The sequence below is a fragment of the Coregonus clupeaformis genome, chromosome 7 (assembly GCF_020615455.1).
Source record: "Coregonus clupeaformis isolate EN_2021a chromosome 7, ASM2061545v1, whole genome shotgun sequence".
Lineage (NCBI taxonomy): Eukaryota > Metazoa > Chordata > Actinopteri > Salmoniformes > Salmonidae > Coregonus > Coregonus clupeaformis.
The window spans coordinates 45,474,981-45,489,030 of NC_059198.1; the positions used below are offsets into that span (position 1 = coordinate 45,474,981).

Consider the following 14,050-nt stretch of genomic DNA (forward strand, 5'->3'; position numbering starts at 1 on the left):
GATACGTATTACTCTTTCTGAAATGTATCATGGACCAACACATCAATCGGCTGTGAACATCTCAGTTCAAGACGACGTGATGCGGAAAGGGGGTGTTGGCAACATTTCGGGACTGGGTTAAAAGATGTGTGACGTGCCGAACACAATATTGGACCTACAATGCCTACTCCTGCCCAACAGCAACCCCTGCCGCATGGACCATTTACATCATACAGATAGACTTTATAGGGCCACTCCCTCGAAGCAGGGCATTGACTCATGCATTGGTAGTGGTGGACAGATGGACAGAAGTATTTGCAACTTCCTCAGCTTCAGCGAACTTTGTAGCACAAACAATGTTAAGGGAAGTGACACCGAGATGGGGCTTATTCCGGACACTAGACTCTGATCAAGGAACACATTTCACTTCCAAAGGCTAAAGGCAGTGGTAAGGCTTTGGGAATCGAACATGCCTTTCATTGTCCATATAGGCCGCAAGCGTCGGGTATTACGGAGCGTCAGAACCGTTCGATTAAGGAGAAATTTGCCAAAATGTTGAGCACAGAAGGGAAAGACTGGGTTTCGAATTTACCCGTCGTACTGATGTCAATGAGGGCATCAACTAATGCCACCACAGGACTCACGCCACATTAAGTTGTAATGGGGAGACCGATGAGAGTACCAGGAGCTGTTATTCACGTCACAAATTAGTGATCTGGCAATAATGGGAGAGTCTATGTTGTCCTATTGTCAGAAAATGACCCATGCGTTGCAGTGTGTATTTTCCCAGGTGAAATCAGCCCATGAGGAGCAGGCGCCTGGAGATAACCGAGAGCATGGGCTGAGCCCCGGATATCGAGTGTACATCAAGTTCCACCAGGCGGGGGTGTTGGGACAGTGTTGGTCTGGACCACACACGGTACTCCTTACAGCACCTGCATCGGTGAAGACCACAGCCTCTCCTCGGTGGGTTCACACTTCCCACGTGAAACGAGATCCAGCTGCATAATGGGTGAGCTGGAAGACGCTACGATAGAGGAAGTGGAGCTAAAGAGGAAAAGTAGATTCCACTGTAAACAAGCACTTGGATGGGGTCTGGGAGCTACTTTAACTGCCATAGTTTTTGTGTCAGTTGCTTTAATGGTTAATGCACCATGTAAAAAGGATAGATTGAGAATTCGCATAGAATGGGTGGCCAAATATGAAGACACAAGAATGCATTGTGGTAGAGTCAGTACTAACGCCACTGATACCATCAACATGTATTGATCACATATTTACTAATGCTGCAGAAATGTGCTTGAAAGCAGTATCCAGATCCATTGGATGTAGTGATCACAATATAGTAGCCATATCTAGGAAAACCAAAGTTCCAAAGGCTTGGCCTAATATAAGAGGTCATACAATAAGTTTTGTAGTGATTCCTATGTTGTTGATGTAAATAATATTTATTGGTCCGTGGTGTGTAATGAGGAGCAAACAGACGTTTCACTTGACACATTTATGAATTTGCTTATCCCAGTTACTAATAAGCATGCACCCATTAAGAAATTGATTGTAAAAACGGTTAAATACCCGTGGATTGATGAGGAATTGAAAAAATGTATGTTTAAGAGGGATGAGGCGAAAGGAATGGCAAATAAGTCTGGCTGCACAACTGATTGGCAAACGTACTGCAAATTTAGAAATCATGTGACTAAACTGAATAAAAAGAAAAAGAAACAACACTATGAAACAAGGATAACTGACATAAAGAATGATAGTAAAAAGCTTTGGAGAACCTTCAATGACATTTTGGGAAAAAAGTTAAACTCAGCTCCATCATTCATTGAATCAGATGGCTCTTTCATCACAAAACCAACTGATATTGCCAACTACTTTAATACTTTTTTCATTGGCAAGATTAGCAAACGTAGGCATGACATGCCAGCAACAAACGCTGACACTACACATCCAAGTATATCTGACCAAATTATGAAAGACAAGAATTGTCCTTTTGAATTCCGTAAAGTGAGTGTGGAAGAGGTGAAAAATGTATTGCTGTCTATCAACAATGACAAGCCACAATTTGGATGGAAAATTACTGAGGATAATAGCGGACGATATTGCCACTCCAATTTGCCATATCTTCAATTTAAGCCTACTAGAAAGTGTGTGCCCTCAGGCCTGGAGGGAAGCAAAAGTCATTACGCTACCTAATAGTAAAGCCCCCTTTACTGGCTCAAATAGCCGACCAATCAGCCTGTTACCAACCCTTAGTAAAGTTTAGGAAAAAATTGTGTTTGACCAGATACAATGCTATTTTCCAGTAAACAAATTGACAACATACTTTCAGCACGCTTATAGGGAAGGGCAATCAACAAGCACAGCACTTACACAAATGACTGATGATTGGCTGAGAGAAATTGATAATAAAAAGATTGTGGGGGCTGTTTTGTTAGATTTCAGTGCAGCTTTTGACATTATCGATCATAGTCTGCTGCTGGAAAAACGTATGTGTAAAGAATTACCTGTCTAAGAGAACACAGAGGGTGTTCTTTAATGGAAGCCTCTCCAACATAAACCTGGACTACTGTTCAGTCGTGTGGTCAGGTGCCACAAAGAGGGACATAGGAAAATTGCCATTGGCTCAGAACAGGGCAGCACGGCTGGCCCTTGGATGTACACAAAGTGGAGGAGAGATTAACTTCATCACTACTTGTATTTGTGAGAGGTATTGACATGTTGAATGCACCAAGCTGTCTGTTTGAATTACTGGTGCACAACTCGGACACTCATGCATACCCAACAAGACATGCCACCAGAGGTCTCTTCACAGTCCCCAAGTCCAGAACACACTATGGGAGACGCACATTACTGCATAGAGCCATGACTACATGGAACTCTATTCCACATCAAGTAACTCATGCAAGCAGTAGAATTAGACATAAAAAACAGATACAAATACAACTTATGGAACAGCGGGGACTGTGAAGCAACACAAACATAGGCACAGACACATGCATACAAACACACGATAACATACGCACTATACACACACGTACACATGGATTTTGTGTTGTAGATATGTGGTAGTGGAGTAAGGGCCTGAGGGCACACACTTAATATGTTGTGAAATCCGTTGTAAGTGTATTGTAATGTTTATTTATTAATGGGGATCCATAATAAATACAAATACAAACGGAGGGTGGATAAGAACTAGGGGTCTGGAAAGTTACTGAGTGAGGGAAAAGGCAATCACTTGGTTGAGGTCACTGATAAGGTTGGATAGCTGTGGATTAGTGTGGAATGTGGGCCGAGGTCAGGTCAGATGAAGTGAGAAGGAACAGTTTTATGACACACATCACTTAACTTCCTGCCTAGCAACAGATATGTATTGGCTGTCTAGATGTGCAAGGAGGAGACTCCGCCTAATAGGAGCGTATAAATACTTGTGCTGGTGGAAACATGTCTTTGTCTTTTCAGCTGTTTGACCAATTGGATGAATAAACTTGTTTTGAGCTTTGACTAGTTGTCCCTTAGTTTTTCACTCTGTTTGTCAGAACCTAACACCACTGTCCAAAACACAGCGAAGGCAGGTCACCAGCAAAAACACAGTGAAGGCTGGTCACCAGCAAAAGACAGCATGAAATGTATGCTGTTCTATGCTGTTTTCTTCAACAGGGAAGGCTGGTCACCAGTGTCGAAAACACACCAAAGGCTGGTCACCAGCAAAACCAGCATCTATACTGGACTAGCCTATGATGGTCTGTGCTGTTTTTTCAGCAGGGAACTCACAATACAATACAGCCAAATTATTGTTATATTTTTGCAACTTCACTTTTTCAATGTCCATGAGAAGGAAGTTATTATCTAACCAATACACAGTACTGGGTTAGAAAATATAATTGTACTAAGATGGGTTTTACATTATTCATGTGGAACTGAGTAGCTGAATCTGCAGTTTAAACAATAACACCGCTGTCACCCTGCCACTGATTTGATAAATAGCTGAGGGATGGGGCTGGAGAAATGTAACCACTCAAATTCATAGACTGACCATCCATGAGACTTGAACATGTTTTGACATTATACAGTGTTTGTTTACAATTAGATAGAAGTAAAAACAAGATTATATTTTTGGGTACTGATGGGGTAAAACAGTTGAACTAAGCTCATGAGGCATTAATAAGTTATATTCTTCAAGTATCAAAGGGTATTTATCATGAATTTAAAATATGGATGTAGCAATCGCAGATGGCCCCTTTAACATCTTAACTTACTTATCATCGTCCTCGTCCAGCGCAACCCTCTCAAAGTGGAGGTGGAGCCTGTGTCCCTCCCTGGCCTCCAGTAGCCAATGGCAGCTCAGATTGCCGTTGCTATGGTTACTCGCAGATGGAGGAGGCGGCGAGAAGATTCTACCCACGGTTGCGTTTCGGATCCACCCTCCACATGACACAGCTGACAGTTGGGAAGAACAATCAAGAGTCATCAGTTATACACACTGTGTGTGGACACTGGCATTGGGGCCAGGCCACAGAAACATCAACACTTCCCTCAACTGTGTGAGATGTGGGGCCTTCCGTGGACAAACATAATTTCCCATGAGCTCACAGTACCCACACTGGCCACAACAAAGCAGCATTGTGCATTTCAGATACACATTTTCTGTGCAGGCCAGACAATTGTTGTATCATATTGACATTGTCAAAGATTCTACAGTCAGAAGATAGCGGACACTGACCCACACACCGAGGTTCAGGAGAGCTCCAATGAGGTTGAGTCATGTTCAAGCAGGTGGCTACCTCGTGGCCCCTGACCTGGAAGCCAGGGTCACAGTGGAAGTGGGCCTGGCCTCCGGGATGGATGTCCGTTACTGTCACACCCCCTCCCTCAGGAGAAAGAGGGAACGAGCAGGAGAGGAGGAAGGCTGTTGCATGTAGGACAGATTAAGGGAGTGAGAAAGATTGAGGAAAGAGAGAGAGCTACAGATTAATTGCACAAAACAAGGCAGGATGACATGTGAACAAACCATCACACTGGTGGAATACCTTGGTAATATATTCATGCAAAATTTACGTTGTCTTTATTTTTTATTTTTTTATGAAACAATCACCTCAAGTTTTTATGGTGTGCTTCCCCTCCTTGTTGTGGACAGCATCCTTATAATAACATTGTATTGACTCAAACATATTTACTTGGAAAAAGAAAAGACACCTCTCTGAATTTACCTTGATAGTGTAGGCTGAACATGCCATGATCGGTCTGCCGGAGACTGCGGTAGTAAATCTGCACCTGATTGGTTGAGCTTCGAATCACCTGACCCTCACTCATCAGGGTCTCATTGGCTAAGAGTTCTGGTCCCGTCCCTCCATAGCCAAGGATAGTCAGGGACTCGTCCTTGGACAGGTTAACTTTCTTCACCTGGGGAGAGGGGAGATGGTGGACATCTAGTGACTCATTTAGGAATCATTGAGGAGTAAAAATGCCTAACACTGGTTGCTAACCACAAGAAAGTCAAGTGTCAAAGTAAATTTGTGATTGAATCGACATATGCAGCGTTTACCGTGAATGCAGTCTCCGCAAACATTGCCTTTAAAAGGTGCATAGCTGACAAAGCACGATCAGATTGAATCCCAATGTCAATCCGTAAGAAAGAAAATATCAAAGAAACCACTAACCAATAACATTACAATGAAGTTGTGTGCACTAACTCGAGTGAGCAAAATAAATAGAAACAAGGTGTCTGACGACGCTGTAGAGAGCAAAGACACAATTTCACGTCCACTCTTTAACCATAGGTAATGGTGATGATAATATACTTTTTTTAAACCTGCTCACCATGTAAACAGTACCAGTCAAAAGTTTGGACACACCTACACATTCAAGGGTTTTTCTTTATTTGTACAATTTTTTTTACATTGTAGAATTATAGTGAATACATCAAAACTGTGAAATAACACATATGGAATCATGTAGTAATCAAAAAAGTGTTAAACAAATCAAAATATATTTTATATTTGAGATTCTTCAAATAGCCACCCTTTGCCTTGATGACAGCTTTGCACACTCTTGGTATTCTCTCAACCAGCTTCACCTGGAATTCCAACAGTCTTGAAGGAGTTTCCACATTTGCTGAGCACTTGTTGGCTGCTTTTCCTTCACTCTGATGTCCGACTCATCCCAAACCATCTCAATTGGGTTGAGGGATTGTGGAGGCCAGGTCATCTGATGCAGCACTCCATCACTCTCCTTCTTGGTAAAGTAGCCCTTACACAGCCTGAAGGTGTGTTGGGTCATTGTCCTGTTAAAAAACAAATGACAGTCCCACTAAACCCAAACCAGATGGGATGGCGTATCGCTGCAGAATGTTGTGGTAGCCATGCTGGTTAAGTGTGCCTTGAATTCTAAATAAATCACAGACAGTGTCACCAGAAAAGCACCTCCACACCTCCTCCTCCATGCTTTACGGTGGGAACTACACATGCGGAGATCATCCGTTCACCAACACCGCGTCTCACAAAGCCAAGGTGGTTTGAACCAAAAATCTCAAATTTGGACTCCAGACCAAAGGACACATTTTCACTGGTCTAATGTCCACTGGTCTAATTTCTTGGCCCAAGCAGGTCTCTTCTTCTTATTGGTGTCCTTTAGCAGTGGTTTCTTTGCAGCAATTCGACCATGAAGGCCTGATTCACACAGTCCCCTCTGATCAGTTGATGTTGAGATGTGTCTGTTACTTGAACTCTGTGAAGCATTTATTTGGCCTGCAATTTCTGAGGCTGGTAACTCTAATGAACTTATCCTCTGCAGCAGAGGTAACTGTGGGTCTTCCATTCCTGTGGCGGTCCTCATGAAAGCCAGTTTCATCATAGCGCTTGATGGTTTTTGTGACTGCACTTGAAGAAACTTTCAAAGTTCTTGAAATGTTCCATATTGACTGACCTTCATGGCTTCAAGTAATTTCTTGGTCTTTTACCAAATAGGGCTACATTCTGTATACCCCCCCTACCTTGTCACAACACAACTGATTGGCTAAAACGCATTAAGGAGGAAATAAATTCCACAAATTAACTTTGAACAAGGCACACCTGTTAATTGAAATGCATTCCAGGTGACTACCTCATGAAGCTGGTTGAGAGAATGCCAAGAGTGTGCAAAGCTGTCATCAAGGCAAAGGGTGGCTATTTGATGAATCTCAAATATAAAATATATTTTGATTTGTTTAACACTGTTTTGGTTCCTACATGATTCCATATGTGTTATTTCATAGTTTTGATGTCTTCACTATTATTCTACAATGTAAAAATTGTAAAAATAAAGAAAAACCATTGAATGAGTAGGTGTGTCCAAACTTTTGACTGGTAGAGTACATTATTCAAAACTGGTTCTCCACAATGTCGAATGGATTTCACATACTGCAACGGTTTGCTTGCAGAGGACTACAGTGGCGAAGTGGCTACTCTTAGCAAACAGGTAGAAAACCTACACAAGCTACTGGGGAATCCACTCCCGCCTACTTTTTCTTTCCATTCTATCCAGTAGCCAGACGCCGCTCTGGCCTGGTGGAAGTGTCGCCGCCGTGTCAGCTCTCCACAGCCGACTGGCCGGAACTCTGCAGGGATCCCTCTCAGAATGGGTCTCTCCCTTCCCTGGAGAATGGAGTTGGTGGGATGCTCCTGGATGACTTGGTGGATGTTCCTGTTCTCGATCCTACCAACCAGCCATGGAGATATGTCATTCACCGTATAAATTTAAAACAGCGTCCTCTGGCAATGGGGGCCTCCTTGGAGATGTTAAACCCAGACCGGACACAGACTAGAAACATATTCGCCACCCTGGATCCAGAGGTTCCGGCACCTTCTTACCTGGGGGCTTCAGATTTGATATTGGCTCCGGAGGTACCTGCGACTTCGTCCTCTGTTCTGTCTCCCTCTCCGGTGGCTTCTACCTCGGGTTCAGATCCACCGTGAGGCTGTCTGAGACTCTAGCCCATTCATCATCCACGATGGATACTACAGCTGGCTCGGGTCCATCAGGTCCTTCAGTCCTCGAAGTGAAAGAACGGCCGGACCTCCTCAGCCATTGCACCAGCTGTCATCATCGGCAGTTCTATGGTAAGAAACATCATGGTTCCCGGGGCAGAAACTCTGTGCTATCCTGGAGCACAAGTACAGGACATTACAAGGCTGCTTCGACCATTCTACGACAGCTGCCGGGGGCTGATGCTGTCGTAGTCCATGTGGGGTCAAACGACATTAGGAGGGCTAGCTTGCAACTTCTGAAAATGTATTTTAAAGAACTGATTCTAGCACAAAGATTCCAAAAAGCGGCAAATTATTTCAGGTCCGGTACCATCGTTGGGCAGCGGGTGTGAAAGATTCAGCAGGCTACTGGCATTACAAACCTGTCTAAAAGATTACTGAAGAACTGTACAAATGTTATGGTTGAGTGGGATGAGGCAAAATGAATGGCAAATAAGTCTGGCTGCACAACCGATTGGCAAACGTACTGCAAATTGAGAAATGTGACTAGTCAGTTTAGTCATGTGACTAAACTGATTAAAAAGAAGAAGAAACTATACTATGAAACAAAGACAAATTATATAAAGAATGATAGTAAAAAGTTTTGGCTTAAGGCACACCTTAAATGACATTTTGGGAAAAAAGGCAAACTCAGGTCCAACATTCATTGAATCAGATGGCTCATTCATCACAAAAGCCACTGATATTGCCATTTACTTTAATGCTTTTTTTTCATTGGCAAGATTAGCAAACTTAGGCATGACATGCCATCAACAAACGCTGACACTACACATCCAAGTATGACTGCCAATGCCAAGACAAGCATTCTAATTTTGAATTCTGTTAAGTGAGTGTGGAAGAGATGAAAAAATCATTGCCACCAGGGTTTGACAACTTGGATGAAAAATTACTGAGGATAACGTCAGGACTACCGGGCATGCTGACACCTTGCTGTCCCCAGTCCGCCTGGCCTTGCTGCTATTCCAGTTTCAACTGTTCTGCCTGCGGTTACGAAACCCCTACCTGTCCCAGACCTGCTGTTTTCAACTCTTAATGATCGGCTATGAAAAGCCAACTGAGAGACCTGAGCCCTAGGACCATACGTCGGGACTACCGGCCGTGGTGACTCCTTGCTGTCCCCAGTCCGCCTGGCCTTGCTGCTATTCCAGTTTCAACTGTTCTGCCTGCGGTTATGGAACCCCTACCTGTCCCAGACCTGCTGTTTTCAACTCTTAATGATCGGCTATGAAAAGCCAACTGAGATTTATTCCTGATTATTATTTGACCATGCTTGTCACTTATGAACATTTTTGAACATCTTGGCATGGTTCTGTTATAATCTCCACCCGGCACAGCCAGAAGAGGACTGGCCACCCCTCATAGCCTGGTTCCTCTCTAGGTTTCTTCCTAGGTTTTGGCCTTTCTAGGGAGTTTTTCCTAGCCACCGTGCTTCTACACCTGCATTACTAGCTGTTTGGGGTTTTAGGCTGGGTTTCTGTACAGCACTTCGAGATATTAGCTGATGTAAGAAGGGCTATATAAAATAAAATTGATTGATTGATAGATAATAGCGGACGATATTGCCACTCCTATTTGCATATCTTCAATCTAAGCCTATTAGAAAGTGTGTGCCCTCAGGCCTAGAGGGAAGCAAAAGTCATTCCGCTACCCAAGAAGAGTAAAGCCCCCTTTACTGGCTCAAATAGCCGACCAATCAGCCTGTTACCAACACTTAATAAAGTTTTGGAAATAATTGTGTTTACCAGATACAATGCTATTTTACTGTAAACAAATTTACAGACTTTCCGCACACTTATAGGGAACGACATTCAACAAGCACGGCACTTACACAAATGACTGATGATTGGCTGAGAGAAATTGATGATAAAAAGATTGTGGGAGCTGTTTTGTTAGACTTCAGTGCGGCTTTTGACATTATCGATCAGTCTACTGATGGAAAAACATGTGTTATGGCTTTACACCCCCTGCCAAATTGTGGATAAAAGAGTTCTCTCTAACAGAACACAGAGGGTGTTCTGTAATGGAAGCCTCTCCAACATAATCCAAGTAGAATCAGGAATTCTCCAGGGCAGCTGTCTAGGCCCCTTACTTTTTTCAATCTTTACTAACGACATGCCACTGGATTTGAGTAAAGCCAGTGTGTCTATGTATGCGGATGACTCAACACTATACACGTCAGCTACTAGAGCGAGTGAAATCACTGCAACACTTAAAGAACTGCAGTTAGTTTCAGAATGGGTGGCAAGGAATAAGTTAGTCCTAAATATTTCTAAAACTAAAAGCATTGTATTTGGGACAAATCATTCACTAAACCCTAAACCTCATCTAAATCTTGTAATAAATAATGTGGAAATTGAGCAAGTTGATGTGACTAAACTGCTTGGAGTAACCCTGGATTGTAAACTGTCATGGTCAAAACATATTGATACAACAGTAGCTAAGATGGGGAGAAGTCTGTCCATAATAAAGCACTTCTCTACCTTCTTAACAGTACTATTAACAAGGCAGGTCCTACAGGCCCTAGTTTTGTTGCACCTGGGCTACTGTTCAGTCATGTGGTCAGGTGCCACAAAATTAGGAAACTTAGGAAAATTGCAATTGGCTCAGAACAGGGCAGCACGGCTGGCCCTTGGATGTACACAGAGAGCTAACATTCATAATATCCATGTCAATCTCTCCTGGCTCAAAGTGGAGGAGAGATTGACTTCATCACTACTTGTATTTATGAGAGGTATAGACATGTTGAATGCACCAAGCTGTCTGTTTGAACTACTGGCGCACAGCTCGGACACCCATGCATACCCCACAAGACAAGCCACAAGAGGTCTCTTCACAGTCCCCAAGTCCAGAACAGACTATGGGAGGCGCACAGTACTCCATAGAGCCATGACTACATGGAACTATTCCACATCAAGTAACTGATGCAAGCAGTAAAACTAGATTAAAAAACAGAGAAAAATACACCTTATGGAATAGCATGGACTGTGAAGCAACACATACAGTGAGGGAAAAAGGTATTTGATCCCCTGCTGATTTTGTATGTTTGCCCACTGACAAAGACATGTTCAGTCTATTATTTTAATGGTAGGTTTATTTGAACAGTGAGAGACAGAATAACAACAACAAAATCCAGAAAAACGCATGTTAAAAATGTTATAAATTGATTTGCATTTTAATAAGGGAAATAAGTATTTGACCCCTCTGCAAAACATGACTTAGTACTTGGTGGCGAAACCCTTGTTGGCAATCACAGAGGTCAGACGTTTCTTGTAGTTGGCCACCAGGTTTGCACACATCTCAGGAGGGATTTTGTCCCACTCCTCTTTGCTGATCTTCTCTAAGTCATTAAGGTTTCGAGGCTGACGTTTGGCAACTCGAACCTTCAGCTCCCTCCACAGATTTTCTATGGGATTAAGGTCTGGAGACTGGCTAGGCCACTCCAGGACCTTAATGTGCTTCTTCTTGAGCCACTCCTTTGTTGCCTTGGCCGTGTGTTTTGGGTCATTGTCATGCTGGAATACCCATCCATGATCCATTTTCAATGCCATGGCTGAGGGAAGGAGGTACTCACCCAAGATTTGACATTTGACATTTACATTTACGTCATTTAGCAGACGCTCTTATCCAGAGCGACTAACAAATGGGTGCATTCACCTTATAGCCAGTAGGATAACCACTTTACAATGTTTTTTTTTTTTTTTTTTTTTTGGGGGTCGAATGATTACTTTATCCTATCCCAGGTATTCCTTAAAGAGGTGGGGTTTCAAATGTCTCCGGAAGGTGGTGAGTGACTCCGCTGTCCTGGCGTCGTGAGGGAGCTTGTTCCACCATTGGGGTGCCAGAGCAGCGAACAGTTTTGACTGGGCTGAGCGGGAATTATGCTTCCGCAGAGGTAGGGGAGCATAGTTGGTAGAGCATGGCACTTGCAATGCCAGGGTTGTGGGTTCGTTTCCCCTGGGGAACAGTATGAACAAATATGAAAATGTATGCTCTGGATAAGAGTGTCTGCTAAATCACTAAAATGTCAATGTAAAATATGGACAATACCAAAAGCTCAAGTTATTAGCTGGCTGGCTTTCTATGGGCTGAACAACGCTTGAAAGTGTGTGTGATGATTTACAGTGGGGAAAAAAAGTATTTAGTCAGCCACCAATTGTGCAAGTTCTCCCACTTAAAAAGATGAGAGAGGCCTGTAATTTTCATCATAGGTACACGTCATCTATGACAGACAAATTGAGAAAAAACATTTCCAGAAAATCACATTGTAGGATTTTTTAATGAATTTATTAGCAAATTATGGTGGAAAATAAGTATTTGGTCACCTACAAACAAGCAAGATTTCTGGCTCTCACAGACCTGTAACTTCTTCTTTAAGAGGCTCCTCTGTCCTCCACTCGTTACCTGTATTAATGGCACCTGTTTGAACTTGTTATCAGTATAAAAGACACCTGTCCACAACCTCAAACAGTCACACTCCAAACTCCACTATGGCCAAGACCAAAGAGCTGTCAAAGGACACCAGAAACAAAATTGTAGACCTGCACCAGGCTGGGAAGACTGAATTTGCAATAGGTAAGCAGCTTGGTTTGAAGAAATCAACTGTGGGAGCAATTATTAGGAAATGGAAGACATACAAGACCACTGATAATCTCCCTCGATCTGGGGCTCCACACAAGATCTCACCCAGTGGGGTCAAAATGATCACAAGAATGGTGAGCACAAATCCCAGAACCACACGGGGGGACCTAGTGAATGACCTGCAGAGAGCTGGGACCAAAGTAACAAAGCCTACCATCAGTAACACACTACGCCGCCAGGGACTCAAATCCTGCAGTGCCAGACGTGTCCCCCTGCTTAAGCCAGTACATGTCCAGGCCCGTCTGAAGTTTGCTAGAGTGCATTTGGATGATCCAGAAGAGGATTGGGAGAATGTCATATGGTCAGATGAAACCAAAATAGAACTTTTTTGGTAAAAACTCAACTCGTCGTGTTTGGAGGACAAAGAATGCTGAGTTGCATCCAAAGAACACCATACCTACTGTGAAGCATGGGGGTGGAAACATCATGCTTTGGGGCTGTTTTTCTGCAAAGGGACCAGGACGACTGATCCGTGTAAAGGAAAGAATGAATGGGGCCATGTATCGTGAGATTTTGAGTGAAAACCTCCTTCCATCAGCAAGGGCATTGAAGATGAAACGTGGCTGGGTCTTTCAGCATGACAATGATCCCAAACACACCGCCCGGGCAACAAAGGAGTGGCTTCGTAAGAAGCATTTCAAGGTCCTGGAGTGGCCTAGCCAGTCTCCAGATCTCAACCCCATAGAAAATCTTTGGAGGGAGTTGAAAGTCTGTGTTGCCCAGCGACAGCCCCAAAACATCACTGCTCTAGAGGAGATCTGCATGGAGGAATGGGCCAAAATACCAGCAACAGTGTGTGAAAACCTTGTGAAGACTTACAGAAAACGTTTGACCTGTGTCATTGCCAACAAAGGGTATATAACAAAGTATTGAGAAACTTTTGTTATTGACCAAATACTTATTTTCCACCATAATTTGCAAATAAATTCATTAAAAATCTTTTTTCCCCACTGTATGTGCCCTGGGTCAGGCTTCTTGCAAGTGTTATCTGTTAGAAAGGACACAATGTGGGGATTTCTGATGGTGTTAAGTCTAGGTTCCTGGATATTATGCAATGTGTTCCACGGAGGTCGGTATTGGGACCTGTTATTTTTTCATCTGTTAAAACTTGTAATATTCATCTGTATGCAGACGATACTGCTATGTATGCCATTGCCCCAACTGTAGACCAGGTGTTGTTAGAGCTACAATCTAACTTTGCTGCCTTACAAAATGACCTTGTTGGTTTAAAACTTGTAGTTAATGTGGGCAAGACTAAATATATGTTGTTCTCCCCCCAAATATTCAGATGGACAACATTATTATTCATTTAATGGTTCTCCAATCATTCGGGTTGCCACCTATAAATATCTGGGCTTTTGGATTGACAAGGATTTAACGTTTAAAAAAAACATACTGATAAGCTA

The 14,050-nt window shown here is 43.0% G+C and overlaps 1 protein-coding gene across 2 annotated transcripts in view; it reads right to left on the reverse strand.

Annotated features, from left to right (window-relative positions):
• Window positions 1–14,050, reverse strand: part of LOC121569800 (seizure protein 6 homolog) — a 107,126-nt gene that overhangs the window by 70,372 nt on the left and 22,704 nt on the right. For both annotated transcript variants that reach the window (XM_041881005.2, XM_041881004.2), the window contains exons 6-8: window positions 5,193–5,385; window positions 4,706–4,891; window positions 4,242–4,422 (exon numbers count right to left, since the gene is read on the reverse strand). In XM_041881005.2, coding sequence (XP_041736939.1) covers window positions 4,242–4,422; window positions 4,706–4,891; window positions 5,193–5,385 — 560 coding nt within the window. The remainder of the gene's footprint in view (window positions 1–4,241; window positions 4,423–4,705; window positions 4,892–5,192; window positions 5,386–14,050) is intronic.